The sequence below is a fragment of the Sinohyriopsis cumingii genome, chromosome 14, assembly GCF_028554795.1.
Source record: "Sinohyriopsis cumingii isolate HCF-2022 chromosome 14, ASM2855479v2, whole genome shotgun sequence".
In the NCBI taxonomy this organism is placed as follows: domain Eukaryota; kingdom Metazoa; phylum Mollusca; class Bivalvia; order Unionida; family Unionidae; genus Sinohyriopsis; species Sinohyriopsis cumingii.
In genome coordinates this window covers 102,831,017-102,856,078 of record NC_142974.1, presented here as the reverse complement: position 1 = coordinate 102,856,078, position 25,062 = coordinate 102,831,017, and the positions used below count along the sequence as shown (strand labels likewise).

The following is a 25,062-nucleotide window of genomic DNA, read 5'->3' as shown; positions in this document are numbered from 1 at the left end:
ACAGACACACCTAAACAATTGCATAGCATGTCAAATCTATTCTTTAAAGTAATTTAACTCCACAGGAGCAGAGAGAATTCAGAGGAATCATACATAAACATACTGTTGTGAATATTGAATGTCACCAGTGGAACGGTCTTAGAAATAATGATGCATATGGCATATTACTTGCTATATTTTGTTGAAAACCCTGCTCATATCATTGTCATTGAAGTATTGAGGGATAATATTGTGCTGGACCCAATGTGGTTGATTGATGCCCTGAAGTCCCTTATCAATGCTCATCCTAGCCTGCCAAACAGCCCTGCTGCTCACAGTGATATCACACAGAAATGGTCTGACTTCAAGGAGAAAGGAATCCTTACTTTAGAACTTGTCGGTTTGTACATTTCTTATTTTCTGTTGCCTGTTCTCAAAATATGTCCTTTCAGTGGAGTTGAGAGGGGAATATAATCATTTTGCTAGTTTTTTTATTATTGATTTGTTCATTGCACACCATGACTAAAACTGTCCAGAGTAGGATTCATTATAAGTACCAGAACATCCTGATGAAAATTGTCCAGATTTGAATTTATTGTTAGTACCTTCACAATGATGAAAACTGTCCAAAGTTGAATTTAATGTCCAAAGTTTAATTTATTGTTAGTACCTGCAAATCATGATGGAAGCTGTCCTAAGTTGAATTTATTGTTAATACCTGCATATCATGATGGAAGCTGTCCAAAGTTTAATTTATTGTTAGTACCTGCATATCGTGATGGAAGCTGTCCAAAGTTTAATTTATTGTTAGTACCTGCAAATCATGATGGAAGCTTTCCAAAGTTGAATTTATTGTTAGCACCTGCAAATCATGATGGAAGCTGTCCAAAGTTTAATTTATTATTAGTACCTGCAAATCATGATGGAAGCTGCCCAAAGTTTAATTTATTGTCAGTGCCTGCTCACCATGATGAAACCTGTCCACATTAGTATTCATTGTCAATTGCAGATCACGATGAAAATGTTTAAATTTGGATTTATTGCCAATATTTGTAGCATTGATTGAGGTGGGAGAGAAAATTCAGTTGACTTCAATCTCAGCCAGCGGACAATGTTTTTATTTCTATTTCTAAAACAACTCCATAGGTTTGGTGAATGTCTTCCTATCTTGGTGAAACCGGTTTGTGAAGTAGTGGAAATTCTTCTAAATTGTATTACGACTGTGCAAGTATTTTCGAAGAAATATTTTTATCAAAATTAGATTTTAATTAGTTACAAATATAATAAATATAAAATGTTACAAATATAATAAATAAAAAAATCTAAAAACAGTATGCATTAGCCAGGAGGATGGATGGTAATGACTATGGACTCAATTATTAATCCTGAATTCTGATTCATTTTAGAGCAACATATGTAGCATACAAATCTTCATAAAATGTAAAACTATTGACATAATGTTTATTGATACAAATATACTGGACAGGTGTAAAATTGATACAAATATACTGGACAGGTGTAAAATCTGATCTAAAACATAAAGACACCATTACTTTCAAAATACAGGTAAGCATCTTTTAAATTAGTGAGAAATAGATCAGTCACTTCATGGATGGACAAACAACATTAATACCCATAACCTGTCATAATCAAAGGCTCAGAGGAATGAAAAATTGAAACCTGTTTCCTAAAGTCAGATTTGAAATAAAAATTAATTTGAGGGTTCCATCTGTTCAAGCCTGGTTATCTGATTTTGTGTGCAGATATGAAAGGCACTTGTCGATGTAATGGTGATATCACACACACACACACACACACACACACAGGGCCTTGAGTGGCCAAGTGGTCTAAATGGCTCACTGTTACTGATCACTGCAATTTCAACACTGTCTATGTGGGCTTGAGTCTCGGATTCAGCCAATGTGGGTATCTGAGAAAGCTTGCCAGTAACTTCTCGTGGGTCAGTGGTTCTTTCTGGGGTTTTCCTTTGGTTCTTCCTCCACCATTTATACTGCCTGCCATGTATAGCCTATCTTGTGCTGAAAAATGTTGTTAAACCCTACAACACCCCCTATATATATATATATATATATATATATATATATATATATATATATATATATATATATATATATATACATGTGTGTGTTGTGCTGTTGGATGTTTGGTTACATTTACATTTTTTGATTGATTGCACTATAGCCTGAATAAATTGAGTTTGTTGATTTTTGTTTGGTTTTCTTGGTTTTAATGGTTTGTTAAACATAAATTTTATTCACAATGAAATTAGATGTAACATTTACACTTCCAAATCTATGTGAATAAATCTGGCTCTGATGTTTTAAAGTAAATATTTTCCAAAGTATTCAATTATCAATACTTCCCCATTGAATCAAAAGTCAGCTTATTTTCATTTGCAGATGCTATCTGGACAAAGGAGAATCATCCAGAACTACATGCACACAAGGATCATATCTTGATGATAATGGAACAGTTAAACATTTTTGCCAAGCCGAGGTCATTTAATGAGATGGGAGAGAAGGTCAGTTAATATAAAGTTTCCATGTTTTCTTCATTTGCTTTTATTGCAGATTTCTTTTTAAATGTAACACACTTAATTTGAAAAGTATCAAACTATGACATATTTTGTTCCACTTAGGTGACTTTGGTGAAAGTTTCTGACAATCTGTTTCTTTATATTTCTTAGAAAGAATTATAGCATCCTCAACTTTTTGCTTTTAACCTGTAGGACTACATGTTCACTTTTACATGCCAAGGTATATTTCCATAATTTTCTGCAATTTTTCCATTTTAATTTGATGAAAGTTTAGGTGGCACTATCTAGCCTGGATTGTGTTGATGTGACATTAAACCCAGTCAGCCATCCATGCATACATATACCCACACATATTGGAAAATGAACTATTTTCCTATGGAAAAAAATGTTACTTTGATGTGTTCTTGTGTTTCATTGACTATTACATTATTTGGCTTGTAGAGATTTCATGCTTCAAAGCCTTTATCATGGTCTCGACTGTAAGATATACAAAGGGACATAACTCAGATTTGGATCACGTTAGTAAATAATTAGAGTGGCTGTGTCTATTTGTATCGTCTTACAGCTTCTATGTAGCACTTCAAACCTTACAGAATCATTTAAAAAAGAAAATGTTCATTAGAGGTCTTTGCTTATTAACTATTATCAAAATATTTTATGAAATTTAATGTTCATTAATAAATTTGTTCAAAAGATACTGAGATGGTGCAAAATTTGGCATCTGTTACAACTGGTTTTAAAAAAACAACTTCTTATTACAAATTTATTTGACCTAATGGAACATAAATTATTCTAGTCTTATGGGCTTTCAAGTTTGTAGTAATGCAATCCACCATTACTTTCGTGACATGAAAGGTGGAGAACCCTTCTAAAAAACCTTGAAATATTTAGCCTTAAAACATCCAGGCAGAAAGGGCTTTTAGATTTGTGCTATTGTTGCATACTGACAATTTAATATGGCTGTCTTAAATTCTTTTCTGAAACATGACAGAATTTCAGCAGAAAGAACATTGATATAAGGGACTTTCAAGTTTGTGCAGAAAGAAGACATTCAGATGGTAAATATGGCTGCCATCCATAGAATTGTAAATAACTTTATTTTATAACTTTATTACGGTGGCGCTCTACAGTTTCATATTTTGCATAGGGTTAGAATTTTAAAGAAAAAGAATTTCCCTGGCTTCCATCACTGGTTATCCTGGCTATTTAAAAAAACACCTTGTATATCTTAGGTATATAGTTCAAAGAACCTTTAATTCCCTTTACTTTGGTCTATGATTGATGGGTGTAATATGGGTTATAGAAAATACAGCTTGGCCTTACTCCAGATGTGCACCTTTCAAAAAGTGCTAGCTCCACTTGATCATTTTCACTTCCTGAACTTCAGAGGTAAATTGTATAAAAAAAGAGCCAATAACTTTTTTTACATTTTATATATTTGGTAATTCATTCACTGCACTTCCAGAAGCTGGTACTGTTTAGCCTGGCAAAATTCATTTTCTCTATTTTAATAGCTGCTATGGATAGTGTAATTTAAACTAATTCAGGCTGATTTTTTGAGCACAATTGAGCAATCATTTAAGTTAGCAGTGTGCTTAGATCGTGTACAATTTCCAAACGTACAATATCCAAAGAAATGTCAGTCACATTACATTAAAGTAGCTTACAGGTATGCCAACATTCTCTCCACTGTGCATGTTTTAAATGCAAACAACTTAAGTTTACATATGTCACTCTCTCAAAAGTACATACTAACTGGTGAGCGCCCCCAACATCAGCTCTACAGATTTTGACTAAATTTGAAAAAATCTGCCATAAAATATATTTGCAGTTTCTAATTAGAGTAAAAAAACTTAATGGAACACTGCCTGCAATTTCTAATGAGAGAAAAAAACTTCATGGAACCTGTTATCAACAGTTCTCAAAGGATGCCAGTCTGCCTTCACATTCTGTATTTCAATGTAACAAAATGTAACATGCCCTGTTTTCCCAAAATTACAAGAAGTTGAACATATTCTAAAACATTAGTGAATAGATTTTGTCGAAATTTAAAAAAGCGTACTGGCACAGAGATCATTCAAATTCTACAACTGATGACTAACTAACTGGCCACTGTTGATAAAAAAATTGAAAAATGACATTATTTTCTTCCTAAAACAATTAGATCGCATCTGACCACATTAGGTAAGAAGCATTCAAGCATGAAGGGTTTTCAAAATAAAAAAAATTGACTTGACTCCCCTTTAAATATATATGTTGATCCATGCTGGATTTTGAGTATGCAATTGGTGCATCCCATAATATTCTTGATATTTCTGATTAATGTTGCTACTAGATAGATCTGGATCAGATTGGGTTTTTTATATTATCTGATACTGAACATAATTTATGTTGTGGTCAGGATGGTTAAAGTGTTCATACAATGGGGTCTTCTTATTTTGGATATCCCTATGGTGTTCGTTTATTCTCAATTGGAATTCTCTGAGTTTACACATAAGTGTGGTAGGTGAGTAAGTAAATGACATTTCATTTAGTAATATAATATATTAACGTGAAAGAATATGAGGATTTTAATTGTACTTTCAGACATTTTAGATTTATCAATTATCTTGCAAAAGATGCCTTTAATGGTCTTGTGATCTAGTACTTTTTGAGATGATTTATGTATAAACTCTCAGTATTTACTTGAACCCTTGACCCTTATTAAATGTTTGCTTGATTTGAAACCATATCTGACAGTCAGGCTGAAAATGTGCTGGAGAGATCTGATTGCACATTGAACAAAAAATAATTATCTTTTCATGTGTAAAGATGGCCTGTAGAAGGCTTTCAAGTCCACTCATCTGAAGAAATGATGCTTATCCTCCATCAGATATGACTGCCATAAATAAAAATAGAAAACAATAACAGATATTTCCAAACATTCAGCTACTAAGTACATTACCAAACTATATACAAAGCATCCTGAAATGGAATGTCTTTCTATATGTGTGTGTCTGTATAACACTTCCAGGTGGAGGACTACTTCCTTGCACCTTGTATGCTTCGCCAAGAATCTCCAACAGAAGTTATCTCCCCTGAGCAAGATCCCCGCATGGTGAGAACACCAGACATGTGCTGCATTTTTACAGGGAAGTATTTGCCAGCTCCCATCTTTCACAGGTTTCTTGCTGCCTGTATAGCTTGCTGGCCAGTTGCCAAGAAGAAGGGTACATCAGAAAGTCTCATTTTCTGTGGCTGCTGTGTTTTTGACATAGACCTTTTCCACAGATTAACAATCTACATTAGGAACCATGTTGTTTTTGCAAGAATAACAAGGATGGTGATTGATGAAGTCAAGACCCCTGATGCAAAGCTGTGCAGCAGAGTTAGAAGGTTCATTACCCTGAATCTCTCCAAGATTACGTCTTACCTGAGCCAGAACTTAGAGTTTGAGCTGCATGCATCATTTCATACATGGCTTGCAGGCAATGTGAGTTCCTTTTGACAAATAATTAGAATATTTATTGAATTGAATATTATCCCTACCTTGAATTTATTGACTTAGAAGGAAAGATAGTGTGCAGTTATTGTAAACAATATCAGAAACTGGCACATGTAGGAAATTCAAGAAGTGTATTTCTCAGTGAACTGACAAATTCAGGCTTTAACTTTTTTGGACAAATGACAAGAAAGGTGGAACGAGTGAATTTTCTGAAACCAGTTCTTCTGGACAAGTGGATGAAAACAAAATTTGATCCGCCCTGGGATTCAGTATTAATATAAATTATCAATATGTCATTTTTGTAATGTTCCTGCTAAGTTAGCATCGTAATTTTTCTGTGAAACCACCTTTCAGAGTTTAATTCTGTGTTTATAATTTTTTTACAAGAATCAAGCATACTCAGGGGTAAAATACATTTATAGGAATATGTTTAAAATAATTTAATATTAACTGAAAATTATAAATGAAATACAATACTACTTAAGAATTATAATAGTATGGAAAAGTCTGCATCAACCTGCATGCACAAAATAAATTGTTGTGTGAGAAAAATGAACAGCTAACCACATTGTACATAAAAGACCTTCATTAAACAACTCTTTTTAATCTAAGAATAGATAATGGACAAACGTTACAGTCGCTATTTCGTCGAAAGATATTCTGCAGGTTGAAGTTGTTCAAGGAATGTTATGCCAGATTATGCAAGAACTCAGAACTGAGGAGGAAAACTTTGATGGGTACAGATTTTAAGCATAAAAGGCACCATTATATTTTATTTTCAGTGTGTGTGCTTGTCACTGTCACTGTTTTTTTTTTACAAATGGGAAGTTTTTGTTCTCCTGCCTCTCCCCAAGAATAATTGAAATGGGTTGTGCTGAAGTAGTCTGAATAAAAGCAGAGTGTCAGTCATTGGGTTGATACACTTTCTGTAATATTACTGCTGATTAGGCGTTGTTCTTTTACATAACAGATTAAATTATGACAACTTTACTATAACTGTAATATTACTGCTAATTAGACATTGTTCTTTTACTTAACAGATTAATTATGACAGCTTTATTATAACTGATGCATGAATGCACAAATACATGAGTACATGAATCATACATTTTTTTATGAATTTGGGCACTGGTGAGCAGTAATGTGCAAGAACTCCTGCGTATTAAAGTTGAACATATAAAAATGTACTCTGCGCAGGATACAATTTGTATTGTTAATCCTCAAAGTGCTTGTAGCGACATAGGTTGTCTTTTTTCAGGTAGGCAACTGTTTATACATCTGGGTGCTTCTGCATGACATGAATGGTTGTTAAAAAATTTTTGATTGGCACATTGGGCCCTGGAACAAGCATTCAGTCAAAGTTTAAACCTTCATTCATCCAGAAAGTTTTACAAATGTTTGTTTAAAGTACAGCTATGTAGAAAGTCCCAAAAGGCTAAATTCTGTAGTGGTTCATTTCAGATGAAGATTTCATTCAGCAAATACTGGCTGATGCTACAATGATGACAATGACTTAAAGTTTTGAAGTGCATCAAGGTATTGCAGCTGGGGAAAGTGCAGCTGGCAATGCCAGTGTGTGATTGTGAACCTGAAATTGATTGAATATGAATCCAATTTACATGCTGAATGGACAAAAACATATGGCATGCCAGTCAACCCCCTTTTCAAAATTAAATGACACAGGCAGAATATCAAGCCTAATTAAAATTCATGCAGATTAAAAGTAGAGTACAGTTTGTTTCTGTTTTGTTTTCGAACAACTCAGATCTGATGAATTTTGTGCTACAGAACTATGTAGCACTCAAGAGTTAAGATACACTGAATAAATTCAAAAAAATTAAAAGTAAGGGTATTCATTTTTAAATAATTGCTTGTCTAAACAAGCAGGACCACTCTGGTTGCCTTGTGGTTAGAGCATCCGCCTTGGATGTGGGAGGTCGTGGGTTCGATCCCTGGGCAAGTCATACCAAAGACTTACAAAAATGGTACTAACACCTGCCTGGCTTGGCGCTCAGCATTAAGAGGTTAGTGTTAGGACTGGTCGGCCTTGTGTCAGGATAATGTGACTGGGTGGGACATCATGCTACATGTCTGTGGCATGATGCCCCAGTACTAGACATCACTATAAACTTCCACACTGCAGACATCGTAGCGATATGACTGAAAAATTGTTAAAGCTAAGTTAAAAATCCAAATCACACACACAAATACTTAACAAGTAGACTGGCATTGGTGGAACATATTATGTCTGGCATACAAGTCAGCAAGGCACTGATTCAAGAGACTTTGGCAGAGCTCATGTGATCATATTTTTGAGCAGAATTATCCAAGAGTCAATACCTATGAGCTGTGGAAATTTTTACATAATGACCATAAAGAACAATCCACCAACTTAAGCTTTCAGCAGACTTAAAAGTGGTTCTCAGCACTGCACAATATTCATACACTGATCAGGAACAGATAAAGCTCAGAAAGGATAAACAGATTAATGCTTATACAACTGTAGGAGACATCTTTTGAGGAGTCTGATTTCATTATATCCATATCAGTAGAGCAGGAATTAAAAAGGTGAATATTTAAGTGTTAGGTAAAGAGCGAACTATGGCTGTTTCCTCCTTCCCTCTGTTTCTTTTCTAATCCCCTCTTGTTTTGTTGACAAGGATGAGATCCCCCTTTTTGAAAAAATCCTGGCAGCATCTCTGCTATAAAACTGAATGTTAACCTTAAATTCAATCAGCTTTATGATTTAATTTGTTTTGACATACATTAATAAAATTCATTTGTAGAACACAGATTTACAGGACAGTGTACAAAAATGTTTTAATCCACTGGCACATACTAATTTTATGCACCTAATCAAGTTTAAAATGTACATATTTCTCCAACAGCTGCTTAAGCTGAGTTTTAAATTATAATTCCTTTTGAATGAATGAGGTTGGATCATTAAGCCGAGGTTTAAATTATAATTCCTTTTGAACGAATGAGGTTGGATCATTAAGCTGAGGTTTAAATTATAATTCCTTTTGAATGAATGAGGTTGGATCATTAAGCTGAGGTTTAAACTATAATTCCTTTTGAATGAATGAGGTTGGATCATTAAGCTGAGGTTTAAATTATAATTCTTTTTGAATGAATGAGGTTGGATCATTAAGTTGAGGTTTAAATTATAATTCCTTTTGAGTGAATGAGGCTGGATCATTAGGCTGAGTTTTAAATTATAATTCCTTTTGAATGAATGAGGTTGGATCATTAGGCTGAGTTTTAAATTATAATTCCTTTTGAATGAATGAGGTTGGATCAAAAGTGCCAGGAGTATTTCAAAGAAAGACATGATGTTGATTTAGTTCAACAAATAGAATTACCAGATTGGAGAAAAAAGAAACTTTCTGTGTCCAGTCAAAGTATGAAGATGATTTGGTTACCTAGATAATGCACAGTCCCTAGTATATAACTTGCTGCCTGTTGTGTCCTAATGCAAAATACAGTATTGACCATTGATGCCAAAGTATTTTGTACTGGCCAGTTTATTTATTATAAGTGTCAGACCAATACATTTATTCACATTAATCCCCCAAAATCTTGACCGTCATTTACCATTTTATCCTTTTCTTGCCTTTTGTGGGGTTAGAATGTGGCCATGTAGATTAGTCTGCTAGTGCATGAATGCTATGAAATGGTGATTGTACTTGCCACCTTTAAATTTATTTCATACAATCTTGTAATTAAGCATCTACTTTAGATCTAGGGCTCTGACACACAATCCTCACAGATTACTATATATATATGGAGAGAGAGAGAGAGAGAGAGAGAGAGAGTGACCTTGTGTATTTGCTCTTTTCGTTCAGGAAAGGCGATAGGCATTTCATTTTACTGGCAGGTGTAATATTATTCCTTTTTTATTGTGATTTTAGGTTTTTGTTTCTTTCTCACCACTACCAGAAACTATTCTCCCATAGGGAAACGTCTCATCAGGCATCTTACAATATTACAGTACCACAGGCTAAAAAGTATTTATAGAAATAAAGCTCTTGATTGATTCATCGTTTGGAAAAGTATATCCCTGTTAGACAGAAATTACCTTGCATCTTGTCCTATCAACATATCATGATTTTTTTCTGACAGGTTTCTTATTTGTATTTTTTCACTGAGAGTCTCATTAAAATAATACTGTGATGCTATTTATAAAGCAATGTTGAGCAATGGGTAGCCCCAATATGATATGCACACATTTTGTAGCATAGGAATCTCTCCATATGTGAGCAAAGGAGAAACCCTGTATTCGTCTTATATCTCAGTAGAACAGAACTAAAAATCTGACACTGTTTAGATTGGTGAGATGATCATCAGTATTGTCAGTTTATACTGCATGTTTAGTAATTGCTGATATGGGTGTTGTAATAATATTGACCTTCCTTTTTCTTTAGGGTCATGATCCTGATGCACCCATAATGCCTGAGCACATGAATCATGCTCGTCTCTGTGTTGCTCTTGTGACTGTTTGTGGAAATGCCATGAGAGAAGTCCTCCTCACCCAAGTTCCTGCAACCCATACAAGCATTTACCAAGCAATCCTGGCCAACAAAACCATCTTGACCAGCAGAAGACAGGTCAGACCTGGACAATGGCAGAATGCTCTTCTTAACCAGGACCTAAGTCATGTGGTTTTCCCAGATCCTAAGGGTCAATATATGGCTACAGTGGACCAGTTTGACATTTCTTTGTTGTATGCTCTGATCAGAAATGTCAGCACAGTTCCTGCTCCATCGACAGGCTGGGGAAATGATCCATTATACAACCCAAGGGACAGATCTTTAGGAGCTAGTGTGGAGCGAATTCGTTCATATAGAAATCATATTATTGGTCATTCCATGGATGGAAAGATTAGCCAACAGGACTTTGATGATTACTGGAACAAAATTGATGCTGTGCTTGATGATGTTGAACATGCACTTAGTAGACAGGTATGCAGGGCACAGTTAGAGGAGCAAAAGAGACAGGTGATCTCTGTCTACGAAGCCTGCTAGCTACAAATGGAGTTCATGCAGCATAAGCAAGAGATATGAGTAAGTATAACACATACTAATGGTATGATAGCACATTATAAACTCAACTTATCAAGGCACAAAGGTAAACTTATATAAAGAACAAACATATAGTTATCATCTTAACTTGTAGAAAGGTCATAGCACTACATGGAAGGACAGCATAATGAACAACTTGTTCAAACTAGGTTTAAAAGGTCACCTTCCTGAATTTACCTCCAAATTTTGAAAGACAGGAATGTAGTATTGTTACTAGTAAAATTCCCTTACAAAAGTCAAGCACGCAATTCCTTTCTTATTCTAGAAGCCATTCTTGATGGTCGGTTGTTTTATTCCTGTTGTGGATGAGGCCAAATTTGTTGCACCTATTGTGTACTCAAACAAGGCTTGTTTCCATAGAATATATATGTCAGAGGGAGTTGTAAAGAAAAGTTCTGTATTTAACAAGAGCCTTGCCAAGTACAGATTAGGGAGCAGACATGAAGGTCTAACCCTGGTTATAAAGGTCATTTGTTAGGTCTGAACTTGACATGGTTCAATTGTGTATGGGTCAGTCTGTAAATCTTAAACCTCCAGATGCTTGATCTATTACATAATCAGGGATTTGTACTTGAAGTGCATTTAGAACTTGAATTTAAAAAACATCTATACTGTATATTACCCAGTCATTCTCTAATCCATCTAATCGTATAGATGATGATGTTTGTAGGCCCAAATTTCAAAATGTGTATGCTCAGAAACCAAACTTGTAAACTTTTTTAAGTTGTCATGATTTGAATAAAAACAAATGATTTAATGTTTTAAGGATTCTAATGTTTTGACTAATATTTTATTTGAAATACCTATTATAGAATGTGAACATCTTTATCTTTTATATTTTTCATAGTTATTATTCATGTTTAAATTTTTTGAAGGGTTTGAATTCCTGAATTATTTGTGCCATTTTTTTGGCATTTTTGGAACATTACCGTTAGTTGGCACCAGCCAACCAATCAATATTGTGATGAGTTCCATTAAGTACAACATGCATTGCATACACACAGACATACAGGCCTATCTCTGAGTGAGTAAATTACAGGCATTATTTTAATGACTTTTTATATAATATATTTATTTAGGCATCAAAAACTAGATAATAAAACAACCACTCTTTGCATGCGTCATATAAAATTATGGGTTTTGTTTTAATGACACATTTCTATATTGCAGAGTAGCCAGATTCCAGTGCTTTGATGATATGCAATATGCATCCTACTTTTACAGAACGAAATTCAAACAGTTCATGGGAGTTTTAAAGTGCAGACTATAGTAACAACTGTATTCATTTTCAGGTTTGACCTGTCAGACGTTAGTTCCGTTGTGGAAGAAGAATGCTTGACTGGATCCAGTGCACCAGAAGAAGTGTCTTTGGAATACATCTCGTGCCTAATGCCACTTCTGTAAATGACCATAATTAAAACCCAGCATCATACGTGCCTAGAGACACTGATGTAAGTGTCCATAACTAGGACCCAGCATCATACATGCCAAGAGACACTGCTGTAAGTGTACATAATTAGCACCCAGCATCATACATGCCAAGAGAAGCTGCTGTAAGTGACATAATTAAGACCCAACATCATGAATGATTCCTGCCAGAATTCACTGCTGTATGTTGCCATAATTATGGGCCAGCTTCTTCCACATTGCCATGCCAAGAGAAATTACTTTATGTGGCCATAATTAGGACCCAGCATCATGCAGAATTCCATGCCAGAATTCACTGCTGTATGAAGCCATAATTATGGGCCAGCTTCTTCCACAATACCATGCCAAGAGAAATTGCTGTATGTGGCCATATTTAGGACCCAGCACAATGTTTAATCCCACACCAAGAAACATTACTGTATGTGGCCATGATTAGGATCCAGCATCATGCAGAATTCCTTGCCTAGTGTTAATACTGTTTATAAGTGTAATTCAGACCAAGCATTAAGATTGATAGTATTTGAACTGTAGAAAATGTAAAACTTCCTTTAAAATCTTAAGGAATGTAGATTGAACAATTTTGTTAGTTTTAAGTTTCTGAACATTTTATATGGCTGAGGTTTTAAACCCTCTAAACTTGTTTGTGGCAACTGTAGTAGTGGCACAGTATGGATCCTGTTATATCACTTGTATGCAGCACAGTTACTCCTATACTAATCACATGTAGATGTACATGATAATTGTGATGTTCATTGATTGCTTTCATGTAGCAATACAGTCCATAAAACTTCGAAGTAGCTTCAAGAGAGACTGGTACAAAGCACAATATATTTATACTGACCTGAATTTAATATGGTGTGATGAGCCTTTAGAAGAAAGTTTAACTAATAATTTTATCTGCTGAAGTTACTTCATTGTACATATTTATACAACTGAGTAACTTACAAGACAGTCTCCATGTGTAGTCCAGACTGTCCTGTATCTGTGGTCAGTTAACACAAGATGGTTGTTGCTACTCCTAACTTATGACAGTACAAACACATATACCCCAAGGCTGGCTTGGTCCCAATATGACCACCAAGAAATCCAACTTAAGAAGCATGTCACCACTACTACCCATGAACTAATAGACGTATAAAATATGAACTTTTAACTGAAAGACTTTATGCAATATTCAGTTCAACCGGGTTCCAAGTAAAATGGTGTCAGGCTGACTTGAAAATGTTCTTATTGCTACCCCATTCCCCAAACAAAGATAGTCATAGTGACATGGAGTTTTTATTTAAAAGACTTCTTATGATGGGTAGTTACTAATGAGAAAGTACTGATCTGACCTGCAACATAACCACCATGTATTGTTACAACCTCAACATGAATGACAATAGCAACACAGGATTTTACTCAAAGACTGCTTATCATGTCTGCATTGTTCCAAATCGTGTTATGTCCAATATGACAACTAAGGTGACAATCTTGATGATTTTGATATAGATAATTGTTATGAATATGTAGTCATAGGAGAATGGGGTGTAATATAAAATTTGGTTGGTACTAAAATGAAAATGGTGCCAATCAGATAGGTATCTTTTGAAGATATTTTTGTTACCAAATTTGATATGTCAGAGTTTCTGGAGAATATCAAAGATGGTTTTGATCATCGGCTATTAAAAAGGATAAATGACTGATTTTTTATATTATTCTCAGACAGTAGTACTTCAGTAGATTGTTGGGACTTAAGTTTCATATGTATGATTACATTTTTGGTTTATTAATATCTTCTAATGTGTACCTTCAAGTACTTGCAAAGTGATATTGATTGTTGGTGTTGGCAAGTTATGCTCCATATAATTGACCATTTGCCTTACATCATTATCATTTTTATACCCTACAAACTCAATAGGATTTTGAGAACTAGTGACCTATCAAGTACTTAAATTTTTTGGATAAAATGTGTTTGGGAAGATTGCAAATATGATGCTTGAATTGTGCTTTGATTTTCACTTAAAGAATACTTGATATTTAGACTTTTGATTGCAGTTATATTGTGTGCTATGTCAGAACAATAATACATTTATTTAGATTTGTGGTACTGTATATTGTATCGCTGCCATGATATTTAGCCTTGTCGTTACAGTTTTCTGTATGTTTACAATGAGACATTTAGAGGTATTGTACATTGTATCACAGCAAAGATACACATATCACTACCATGATGCATATATTTGGCATTTTAGTTCTACTGTATTCTGTTTGACTACAATGATAATTTAGACTTTTACTGTATGTTCCATCAAGACCATGATACACAAATTAAGCCTTGCAGTTTTACTGTATTATGTATGGTTTCAATGATACATTTAGATTTATTATTGTAGTTGTACTGTACATTGTATCACTACGATGAGACATATTTAAACTTGTAGTTACACTGTATATTGTATCACTACACTTCTGTACATTTACTTAGACTTGTAATTTGTAGTGGCATTGTATGGGTACTTTAGGTAAAGATGTTGTGACATCATTGCATTACATCTTGGTATCTCCCAGAGGTACAAGTCAACAATCAGAATAGCGGAGAGTAAACATGACCATGATATTGAGAAAATATTGTAGGACAAGCCAACAGAGTAATCAGCACAACATAATATCAGTTTGATTTTGCTGTTATAATCATTATAACCATCAACATAACTATCATCATTACTGATCATTTGTTTTTCTAAGGGCTTTATGTTTTCTTGAATGGGGAATGTGACCCTCCAATAGCTTGAGAAAAAATACTCTTGGTTTGATTTGTGAAGAATCTAAATCTGTCATATCATGTAGGAATTATTTATCTTGAGATAAAGATAAAACAATATATTAGTCTGATCATTAAAATAGTCAGTCCTTAAATCTTGGTATTTAGTCAAAATGTATAGAGGTTAATAACGTATGGAAATTAAAATTAAATTAAACAGACATATATATATATATATATATATATATATATATATATATATATATATATATATATATATATATATATATATATATATATATAATGTTATTATTTTTAACTCACCAGTTTGACTGGTGATTTAGAACGAGTTTTATTAAGATTTGTCATTTTCTTTGGTAAGCTATCTGGCAATTTGAAATCTGTCAGATGGCTTGATGGGTTAAATATTGAAGCAGGAGTTCAATGAGATTCATTTTCATTCCTAAAAATAAAGCTGGCATTGGACAGTAAATCTCTGAGTTCAACTTGCATGTGTACACACGATCTCACTGCCAGTTTCTTAATAATTATTGGCAATTTATTTAATCCCTATTTCCATAATGTCTGCACAAGAGCATGTAGATCTTCTATTCCCATGACATCTGTGCGCATAGATAAGATCTTCCATTTCTAGGCATTTGTTTGCTCATCATCAGAGATATACTTAATATCAACAACTGAACTCCCTCCGATCATATGTATTTTTAATATGGACATTGTCCTATTGCACAAGATTGATGCATCAGTGTATATATTCTAATGGCTATGTGCATTTTCTCTATCAAGACTTATCAGACTGGTACCTTTGGCAGAGACCTGACTGTAAACTTGTGACATTAGAGCGATCTTTCCTATAGCGCCCACATTGTAACACTACAATGATACATATATTTAGACTTGTGATTACAGTTATACTGTGCATTGTATCACCACAATCATACACACATAGACTTATAATTGTAGTTATATTGCATATTGTATCACTAAAATGATACATATGTTCAACATTTCCAGCTTGGAGTTTATTTTCACTCTTTAGTAGATGAAAAAAATGTTAGCCAAAATGAAAACTAAGATATGTAAAGGTTACAACATTTTGTTTCAGAGATGCCTAAGTAAAATTCTTTGATCAAATGTGCTGATCTCTCCATCAAGTATATTACCGAACCACATTAATGGTAGACATTTATGTTTTCTGAATCCAAAAAGACTTCAACCATATTCATCCAGTAGGAGATCATCTCACCCTACTTCTTGCAGACAGACAGGGAGGGCTGAGAGAAAGCATAGTTTCTCTTCCTCTAGGCCTCCCAACTCCAAACAATGACTTGTCTACTCCTTTGCCCCATGGCAACCCTCAGGTGCATGCTAGGCTTCTTATGCTTTGCAAATCATTGACCATTGTGTGCCCTTGTGACAAGTAGTTGATACAATTGGGCTCTACGTTTAGTTGGGTTTCCAGGTAGCCAAGTAATCTAAAGCTCTCGACCTTACTGACCACCGCCATCTCATCAGTGGCTGCCTGTGTGGCTTGAATCTAAAGTTTATGTGTGAAAGCTTGCCAGTAGTTTCCAGTGGGTCAGTAGTTCTTCCCGGGTTCTTCCTCCACTAGCAACACTAGCTGCTGTATATATCTTATTATGTGATGAAAAATGGTGTTAAACCTACAACAAATCTTGCTAAGCCATCCCTGTCCCCCTACATCAGTCTCCTTTATGTTGGAGACTTCACTCAACCCTATGAAGACCAGCATATTGCTGAAAGAGATAAATACATGCATTTCGCATACAGGGGAGTAGTGTATCAGATTTGTGCCTGACCTTTCTGACTCAACCACAGCCCATGGGCTTTTACCCGAACATAGGACTCTTTCATCACCCTTTTCCACATGAAATCCTCATCAGAGACATCATTGTACACAGGCAACATCTTACAAAAACACTTGGTAGCTTTGGTTCTGATTCATGATATGCATAATCTTTTCTGTCTCATTCAAAATTTAGGGAACCGCTCCAGTGGCCTTGTGGTTAGAGCATCCGCTTCAGATGCAGGGGGTCATGGGTTCAATTCACAGCTGAGTCATATCAGAGAATGGTACTAACAGCTGCCTTGCTTGGCACTCAGCATTATGAGGTTGGTGTTAGGACTGGTCGGTCTGGTGTCAGGATAATGTGACTAGGTGGGACATCATACTTCATGTCTGCGGCATGATGCCTCAGTGATACACATTACTATAAACTGCCACACTGCAGACATTGTAGCAATATGACTGAAAAATTGTTAAAGCTATGTTAAAAATTCAAATCACACACATACGCACACACACACACGCACACAAAATTTAGGGTGGATAACATGGAAAAGTCGGTGTTTGTTACTTCCCAGGATTTCATTCATATGGGTATGGAGTTACCAAAATGAACCTAGTCCATGTTTCTCAGAGATGCATCAACTGCATTTTGCTAGCAACAGAGTTTGTTCCAAACAAGTTATCATGCGAGAAAGTTCCTTCACCTACTCTCAGCTATACAGTGCAGCAGCAGAACTCAAGAATTTCAGCTGCCTCGATATATGCGCTTTGCAGTTGGCCCTCATCTCTCACTGGTGTCCAGTTGTTTGACTGTTAGATCAGCTGGTTGTTGTCGTTGTAGGGTTAAATGCCATTTTTCAGCACAAAATAGGCTATATATGACGGCCAGTATAAATGGTGGAGGAAGAACCCATGAAAGCCCCATAAAGAACCATTTACCCATGAGAAGCAACTAGCAAACTTTCTCACAGGTCAGCTGGTAATGTTACTATAACATCCTTGATTTGGTATTTGATAGTTGTCTCAGCCATCTGCTTTTAAAGTAGGTGGCTTCTTAATGTGAGTTGCAGTTTCTTTATGAAATGTACTTAATCTGGTTTAGTCATTTTATACACTAACAATAAGGGAGGGGGGGCATTATTATGATATCCGTCTGTCTGTTACCAGCTGATTTTGACCTGAATAGTTTGAACTGTGCACCAACTAGAGTTTGCATCTGTCTTGCAATTCAGGCAAAGAAAACTTGTATCAATTACAGGTTCAGAAATTCCATGGTCAAGCTCACTGACTATATCGGGAAAACAATGGTTTTTGCACCATAACCACCAGTTTTCCAAGAGCTACCGTAACCAAACTTTGTGGCATGTGGATAGTTTGCACCTGAGGTATGCAAGACCCCTATAAACCTAGGGGTCAAAACATTAAATTAAATATCATTGTGACTAAATTATGAAACTTTTCTTCTACACAATAAGTGAGTTTTTCATGTGTGCGATGATCTATGAAATGTTTGTACTTGGGGGTTAGGAGAAACATGTCTATTTTTTGGAGTCAAAAGATCAAAGGTCAAGGTCGAGACTGGAAGAAGAATATGGATTTTACATCATAATATCAATTCTTTTTCATATACTTTAATCAAAATGTGTGGATTGCTTTTGTTTGAGGTAAGGAGGAAGGGTATCAATTTTGGAGTCTAAACGTAATGCTGATTCCAATTCACTGTCATTGTCATCATCATCATCGTTTGGATTAAAGTCATTGTGGTTGCCATAGTTAATAATTGGTCCCTTGCATATTATAGCAGAATAGGAATTTATTTTCTAAGAAAACAATGATACTGCCAATTGTGTCAAGTCATAATCATTATTCTGAGTTGTATAGTGGATATTGTGTGATTATTATTATTATTATTATTATTATTATGATTATTATTATTATTATTATTATTATTATTTAAGGCTTGTTCCATTACCCATTATTAACAGAACATGCATGAGAAAATTAAATATGTTTTTTAATGAGATTTCTGACATTTTGATATCATATTAATCTTTATACGAAACATAACCTACATCGACTGAAAATATTCATTTTTAGATTTGTCCAGCAGCTACAGGGCAATGGTTAGCATGTCTGCCTTTCATGCGTATTCGAGGCTACTAAGGGCACAAAAGAACACTATAAGCACCAGTGGGAATTTAATATTACTGGTGCCATGTTGTGCATATAATATTGTCTAAAAGGATTATATGGGCACAATAGGAGTTTAGCGTTTGGTAGTAAAGGTTCTTAAGTCACATGTTTAGGCTCGAATAAACACTAGCATAAGAAAAAGAGAAAAAAATACACAATAATTTATTTCCCTGGAACAATTCTGTAAAAATTAAAAGAATATGAACTTACGGTTTTATAGAATAAAATCCAAGAATAATCCAAGAATAAAATTTTAGTAGTCCTAATAACAAAAGGTTCTTCTGATTTCACGTTCGAATCCCGACAAATTATTCAAGATGAAAACGATGACGTATGCTGCAATCTGTAGTGTTGAAGTCTACAGTTCCTTGTAGAAACAAGAATTATCACTCCGGTTTCTGATAGCTGAATAAATGTTTTTTTTTTAAAAAAAAAACTGTCCTTGTTCCACAATATTACATGAACACACGTATTTTCCAGAAAATAATGGAATTAATCATTTTGAATCCAAATAATTTGAAATAACTCCAAACCAAGTAATTTGAGATAACTCCAAACAGCACAACATATAACTAACAGTTTAACAGCCCAGCTTCTACTGAGATTTATTCTCCAAAACATGGGTTATATGGTCCTTCTAAAACGTAAAAAAGGGGTAATGTGATGATCTTCTGGAAGGTTATAGAAGCAAGGACTTGTTACAGATCACGTTTACCAGTGTGACCCTGACGAAAACCAATCATTTATAAATAAAATATAAAAACAATTGTTTACATCTTAAAGAGAAAGTCCCATCATGACATTGACAACAACCAGCCATTTTCAAATAAAATAGAATTTGTTTACAAAGGTTGCTACAAATTATGTTCTTGTTGTTGTAGGGTTTAACGCCATTTTTCAGCACACGATAGGCTATACATGGCGGCCAGTATTAATGGTGGAGGAAGAACCCAGGAAACCCCGGAAAGAACCACCGACCCACGAGAAGCTACTGGCAAGCTTTCTCACATACCCACATTGGCCGAATCCGAGACTCGAACCCACACAGACAGTGGTGAGATGGCAGTGATCCGTAACTGAGAGCGCTTTAGACCACTCGGCAAGCTACAAACTCTGAAACAAGGTCACGATTTAGACCAACACCTCTTGTTTAAAAGCTAACATTGAAGGTAAAAATATTTTCTGAAAAAAGTATCTCTAGTGAATAAATTTATATTACAATATCACGTAATGAAAAATGAAAAAAAATTAAAATTGACACAAATAAATTGAAATGAAGATATATTAAATCAGATACAAGTAAATCAAATATACATAACACTTCCACCATAAAGAAAAATAAAGATTTATACATAAAGCTTTCTTTTTACCAAAGACTAATTATACACGAGGTTTAAAAGAACTCGTATAAATTACAATGTACATGAAATAATATAATGTTATACGCGGGAAAGTGCGTCTGCTATTATATTATTTTTACCTTGATGTGCCTGAGGTCAAGATTATATTCTTGTAACAACCAACTGCACCTTAGGTGTCTTTGAATGTTAGTTTTCATCTTGCCGATGAATGTAAGGGGGTTGTGATCACTAAGCAATATTCGTAGTAGGTGCTGAGCATAGGTAAATCTCAGAATGTTGTAATGCCAATATCAAAGCCAAACATTCCTTCTCGCTTGTTGAAAAATTCCTTTGGTGCCTATTTAATTTCTTAGAAAAATAGCACATTGGATAATCACATTCAATTTGAATCAAAACTGTTCCAACCCCAACATCACTTGGATCAACATACAGTTTAAAAGATTGGCTGTACTTTGGAGCTGTAAGAACTGGCGCGCTTTTACGTATGGCTTTCAACTTGTCAAAAGCCTCCTGACATTTTTCAGTCCAAAGGAACATGATTTTCTTACTCGATAAATTTTGTCAGGGGTTCAGCAATTATAGAAAAATTGGAACAAAAATTTCGATAGTATCCGGCCATACCTAAAAATCGCATCAGTTTTTTTTTTTTTTTTTTTTTTTGCAGGCACGGGAAATTCAGAGATGGTCTTGACCTTAGCATATTTAGGTTTAACTTGTCCGTGCCCCACGATATGTCCTAGAAATGTTACACTTGCACGGCAGAACTCAATTTTAGATAAAATAATTGTCAAACATGCATCTGTGTCTGTCAAAGAATTTCCGAATTGTTGATAAATGTTCTATCCAGGTGTCTTTGTAGATTATGACATCATCGATGTAAGAATCATAATTGTCTAGACCAGATGTAATCATATTCATGAGACGTTCAAATGTACTCGGCGACCCTTTCATCCCAAACGGCATTATTTTGTATTAGTAAAGTCCATCTGGAGTCACGAATGCCGAAATTTCCTTTGCTCTTTCCGTTAGTGGAATCTGCTGAAATCTTTTCAGAAGGTCAGGTTTGGTGACATACTTGGCATTCCCGATCTTATCAATACAGGCCTCGAGTCTTGGTAATGAGAATGAATCTATTATTGTAACACTATTCATCTCCCTATAATCAGTACACATACGGAAAGTTTTTTTTCTTCTGGTTTTGCAACAAGTATGCATCATGGTGAATTCCAGTCACTTTTACTGGGCTCTATAAAATCATTCTCCAGCAAATATTGAATTTATTTCTTCAAGTATTCCTGTTTGAGAGGAACCGTCCTATACATGTGTTGTTTGACAGGTTTTGAATTTACAGTTTCAACGTCACGGATTGTTTAGTTTGTCCTTGCATGAACATCTGGAAATACGTGCTCATGTTCAAATAATAACTGTTTAAGTTCATTCCTTTCTTGCTCTTGCAAATGTGAATGTTTCTAGTCCAGCTCTTTCATAATATTTGAATTCCGAAGATTTGTCACTCCAATTTCAGTATAAACCGATGATATTCCTTCACTTAAATCTTCAATGAGTGGGACAGTTACAACTAAATTAATTGCATGTTTAACCTGGCTAACTCTTTCAATATTATGATTTTCTTATAATTTAATTAGATCCCAGGAGCACTAATATTACAATTTAACACGTTCATTCTCTTCTTAACCTTGTAAGGGCCATAATATGTAATCTGAAGAAAATTTTGAAGAATGAACAAGAGAGACAGAACTCCATTATTACAAAACTCAAAAGTTCTCTCCATTAAAGTTCTGTCAAACCATAACTTCACTTTTGACTTGAATTGCTGAAGTTACGGGCTCAGAAACGTGGCATTTTTGCGATTTTTGTCTTTTGGGACAAGTGCGTGCACATGTGAAAACCGGTGAAGAGAGCTACATGTACTATGTTTGCGACTCTACGATGCATCCCTTCTTGAATTACAGAACAGTGGTAAATGCAAAAGTAAGTTTCAACTTTAGGAATCCTATTCCATGCAAGAATTAGACATTGTCTTCTTCATTGCACATACATCGTATACATGCATCTCTATTTTCAAAATAGGCAGACTATGCGGCATACGCATCAACCCGGAAATGTGTTTGACTCGAAAGGTTATACTTAATATTATAGGAGCTTTGACTTGTCTCAGCAGTAAAAATTCGCGAAAATGCCACGTTTCGGAGCCCGTAACTTCAGTTTGGTTAAACGCAGAAAAGTCAATGATGGCTTGATGAATATAAACATATCTCAAGAGTAAAACAAGCGATATAGTGTGGTCGTGTGCCTTTAAAGACGGAAATAGCAGAAGGAAATCGAGGGTCATGGGTGGAACGAAGTTTTTGGAAGTTACGCACCTTCTCTTTATATATTATGATAGAGAGGGTCCTATGTCAGAACGGGTCATAAGGGGTAATCTAAGGTAGTTTTGTCACTGTATGATTTTTTTCGTTCAGATTATTGGGTTTCTTTTCCCCTTCTCAGCATCAAGCTCGCGTCTAGTTCCTCTGGTTGATGCTGATTTGTAGTAATCGGCTGTTCAGTGAAGGTGTCCCGTGTGCAAGTAAACCAGGAATGGACATGAATGTCGTATCGGTAAGAGTTTAAATCTACTTGCGCCGATGCCGTTGTGTAAAACTCATATTTATCAAAAAATTCATATTGACGCTTATTTCTTATTCAATGATTAGAGAGCTTGATAAACTATCTTATTTTTTATTTTCAAAAAATACAAATTACGGAATCCGACACCAGCTCACTTCGGCAGACACTCCCTCAAAATATTCTTAACTTTAAAAAATCGAACAATTTCTTTAGACGCATGGACGCTATTTACCTGTTTGATTTTCAAAATTAAGAGTAGGCATTCAATAGGTCAGGTGCGCAAATAGAATATAAATGAATACAAATTAAGCATTCTCATCTGAGCTAGTAGGTTTCATTAAACGAACGCTAAAAAAAATACACCGGTTCAGCTTTACGAGGTAAAGTTGTCTTAATGTTAAAAACTCACACAGTCGACATATATGGATTAAAGAAGGTCATCGTGACCTAATTTGGTACCGGGAGTAAAGTCTAAGGATTATTTTTTAAAAAAAAGCAATGTCCGAAAAGAGAGCATGACATTTTACCGTTTTCTCTGTCTCTGTTCTGTGGAGCCACGCAGTGCAGAATATAGAAGACTGCTTTTTCTCCCACGATAGAGGATAACTAAAAATATGCCAGTTGAATTCCCAATATCAATTAAATAATGATAGGATGAGTTCCCAATTGTTAAGCATATTTAATTTGCATTGTTTGTTTATTTGTTTTAATTTATTTTTAAATTATTTTCATTGCTGTGGATAATTGTATTTTGGACTTGACATTATCCAAAATCAAGTTCATTATTTACCTGACCTGAATCATTGATTTCAGTTTTGAAGTAAACATGTTTATCTCAATGTGAATCTATAAATTCCCATTGAATAACTGATCCTTATCCGGGTATCTGTTTTACGATTCAAGTTTTAAACCATTGTTTAGAGAGAGAGAGATCACAGTCTGGGCTTAAAAACGCTTGATGTCAATTCGTTTCCTTCTGTTGTAGCCAGTTTTCTAGTTATATGTTATTTTTTCTTCAGATTATTTATCATCGCCTTAATCTTGACATCAAGGGAAGTATACGTTAATAGCAGACGCACATTCCCTTGTATAACAATATGCTATTTCAGATACACTGTGTAATTTATACGAGTTATTTTTTACCTTATGTATAATTAGTATGTGGTAAAAAGAAAGCGTTATCACAAAAAATATTTCTTTTTCTTTATCGGGGAAAGTGTTATGTCTATTTGATTTAATTTATATCCTATTTAATTGTTTATAAGTTTTAAAAATAAATAATTTTTACTATTTTCTTATATGCCAAAAAATGTAGTTATGTTTACTAGTAACTCGATACTTTTCCAGAAAATATTTTGACCCTGACTATTCATTTTAGTAAACACATAAGGCTTATCTTTCATGCACACGCGACCATCTTATGGATGATGAAATGACCTGAAGTAAAGGGCATGGAGAACAATACATAAACTGTATCCTAGTTGGGCCTGATGTCCGTCATAGAGTAGACAAGAGTACCCAGATTTTACAATATATTCTCTGCTTAGCAGCAGCATGGTTCGGTTCACTGATTCCTCGCTAGTTTTCTTATATAGTCGTGTGATCAGACACTCCTTACTTGTATCGCACTGAAGGAGATATTCTGATGCTTTTCCCCGTTCTGATTGTTTTCCTGATTTCCAATTTAAGTACCTTATTGATCATGTAATGATCACATTTGCTTGAAGTTTATCAGTTGCAATACGATGGAGTTTATCAGTTGCAATACGATGGA

The 25,062-nt window shown here is 34.8% G+C and overlaps 1 protein-coding gene across 1 annotated transcript; it reads left to right on the top strand.

Annotated features, from left to right (window-relative positions):
* The first annotated feature begins 243 nt into the window (after positions 1 to 243).
* Positions 244 to 15,493, top strand: LOC149784517 (uncharacterized). Its single transcript, XM_089933000.1, has 5 exons — positions 244 to 379; positions 2,400 to 2,521; positions 5,550 to 6,008; positions 10,445 to 11,083; positions 12,394 to 15,493. Exons 1-4 carry the CDS (start codon positions 244 to 246, stop codon positions 11,042 to 11,044), a joined length of 1,317 nt encoding a protein of 438 aa, XP_089789126.1. The 3' UTR covers positions 11,045 to 11,083; positions 12,394 to 15,493.
* The last annotated feature ends 9,569 nt before the right edge of the window (positions 15,494 to 25,062 follow it).

What these genes read in the sequence shown, in the direction of transcription:
- LOC149784517 (XM_089933000.1), top strand. Translation starts at nt 244, where the DNA reads ATGTGGTTGATTGATGCCCTGAAGTCCCTTATCAATGCTCATCCTAGC. An exon ending in TTAATGAGATGGGAGAGAAG is followed by an intron (nt 2,522 to 5,549) that starts GTCAGTTAATAT and finishes TAACACTTCCAG; the next exon opens with GTGGAGGACTACTTCCTTGC. An exon ending in ATACATGGCTTGCAGGCAAT is followed by an intron (nt 6,009 to 10,444) that starts GTGAGTTCCTTT and finishes CTTTTTCTTTAG; the next exon opens with GGTCATGATCCTGATGCACC.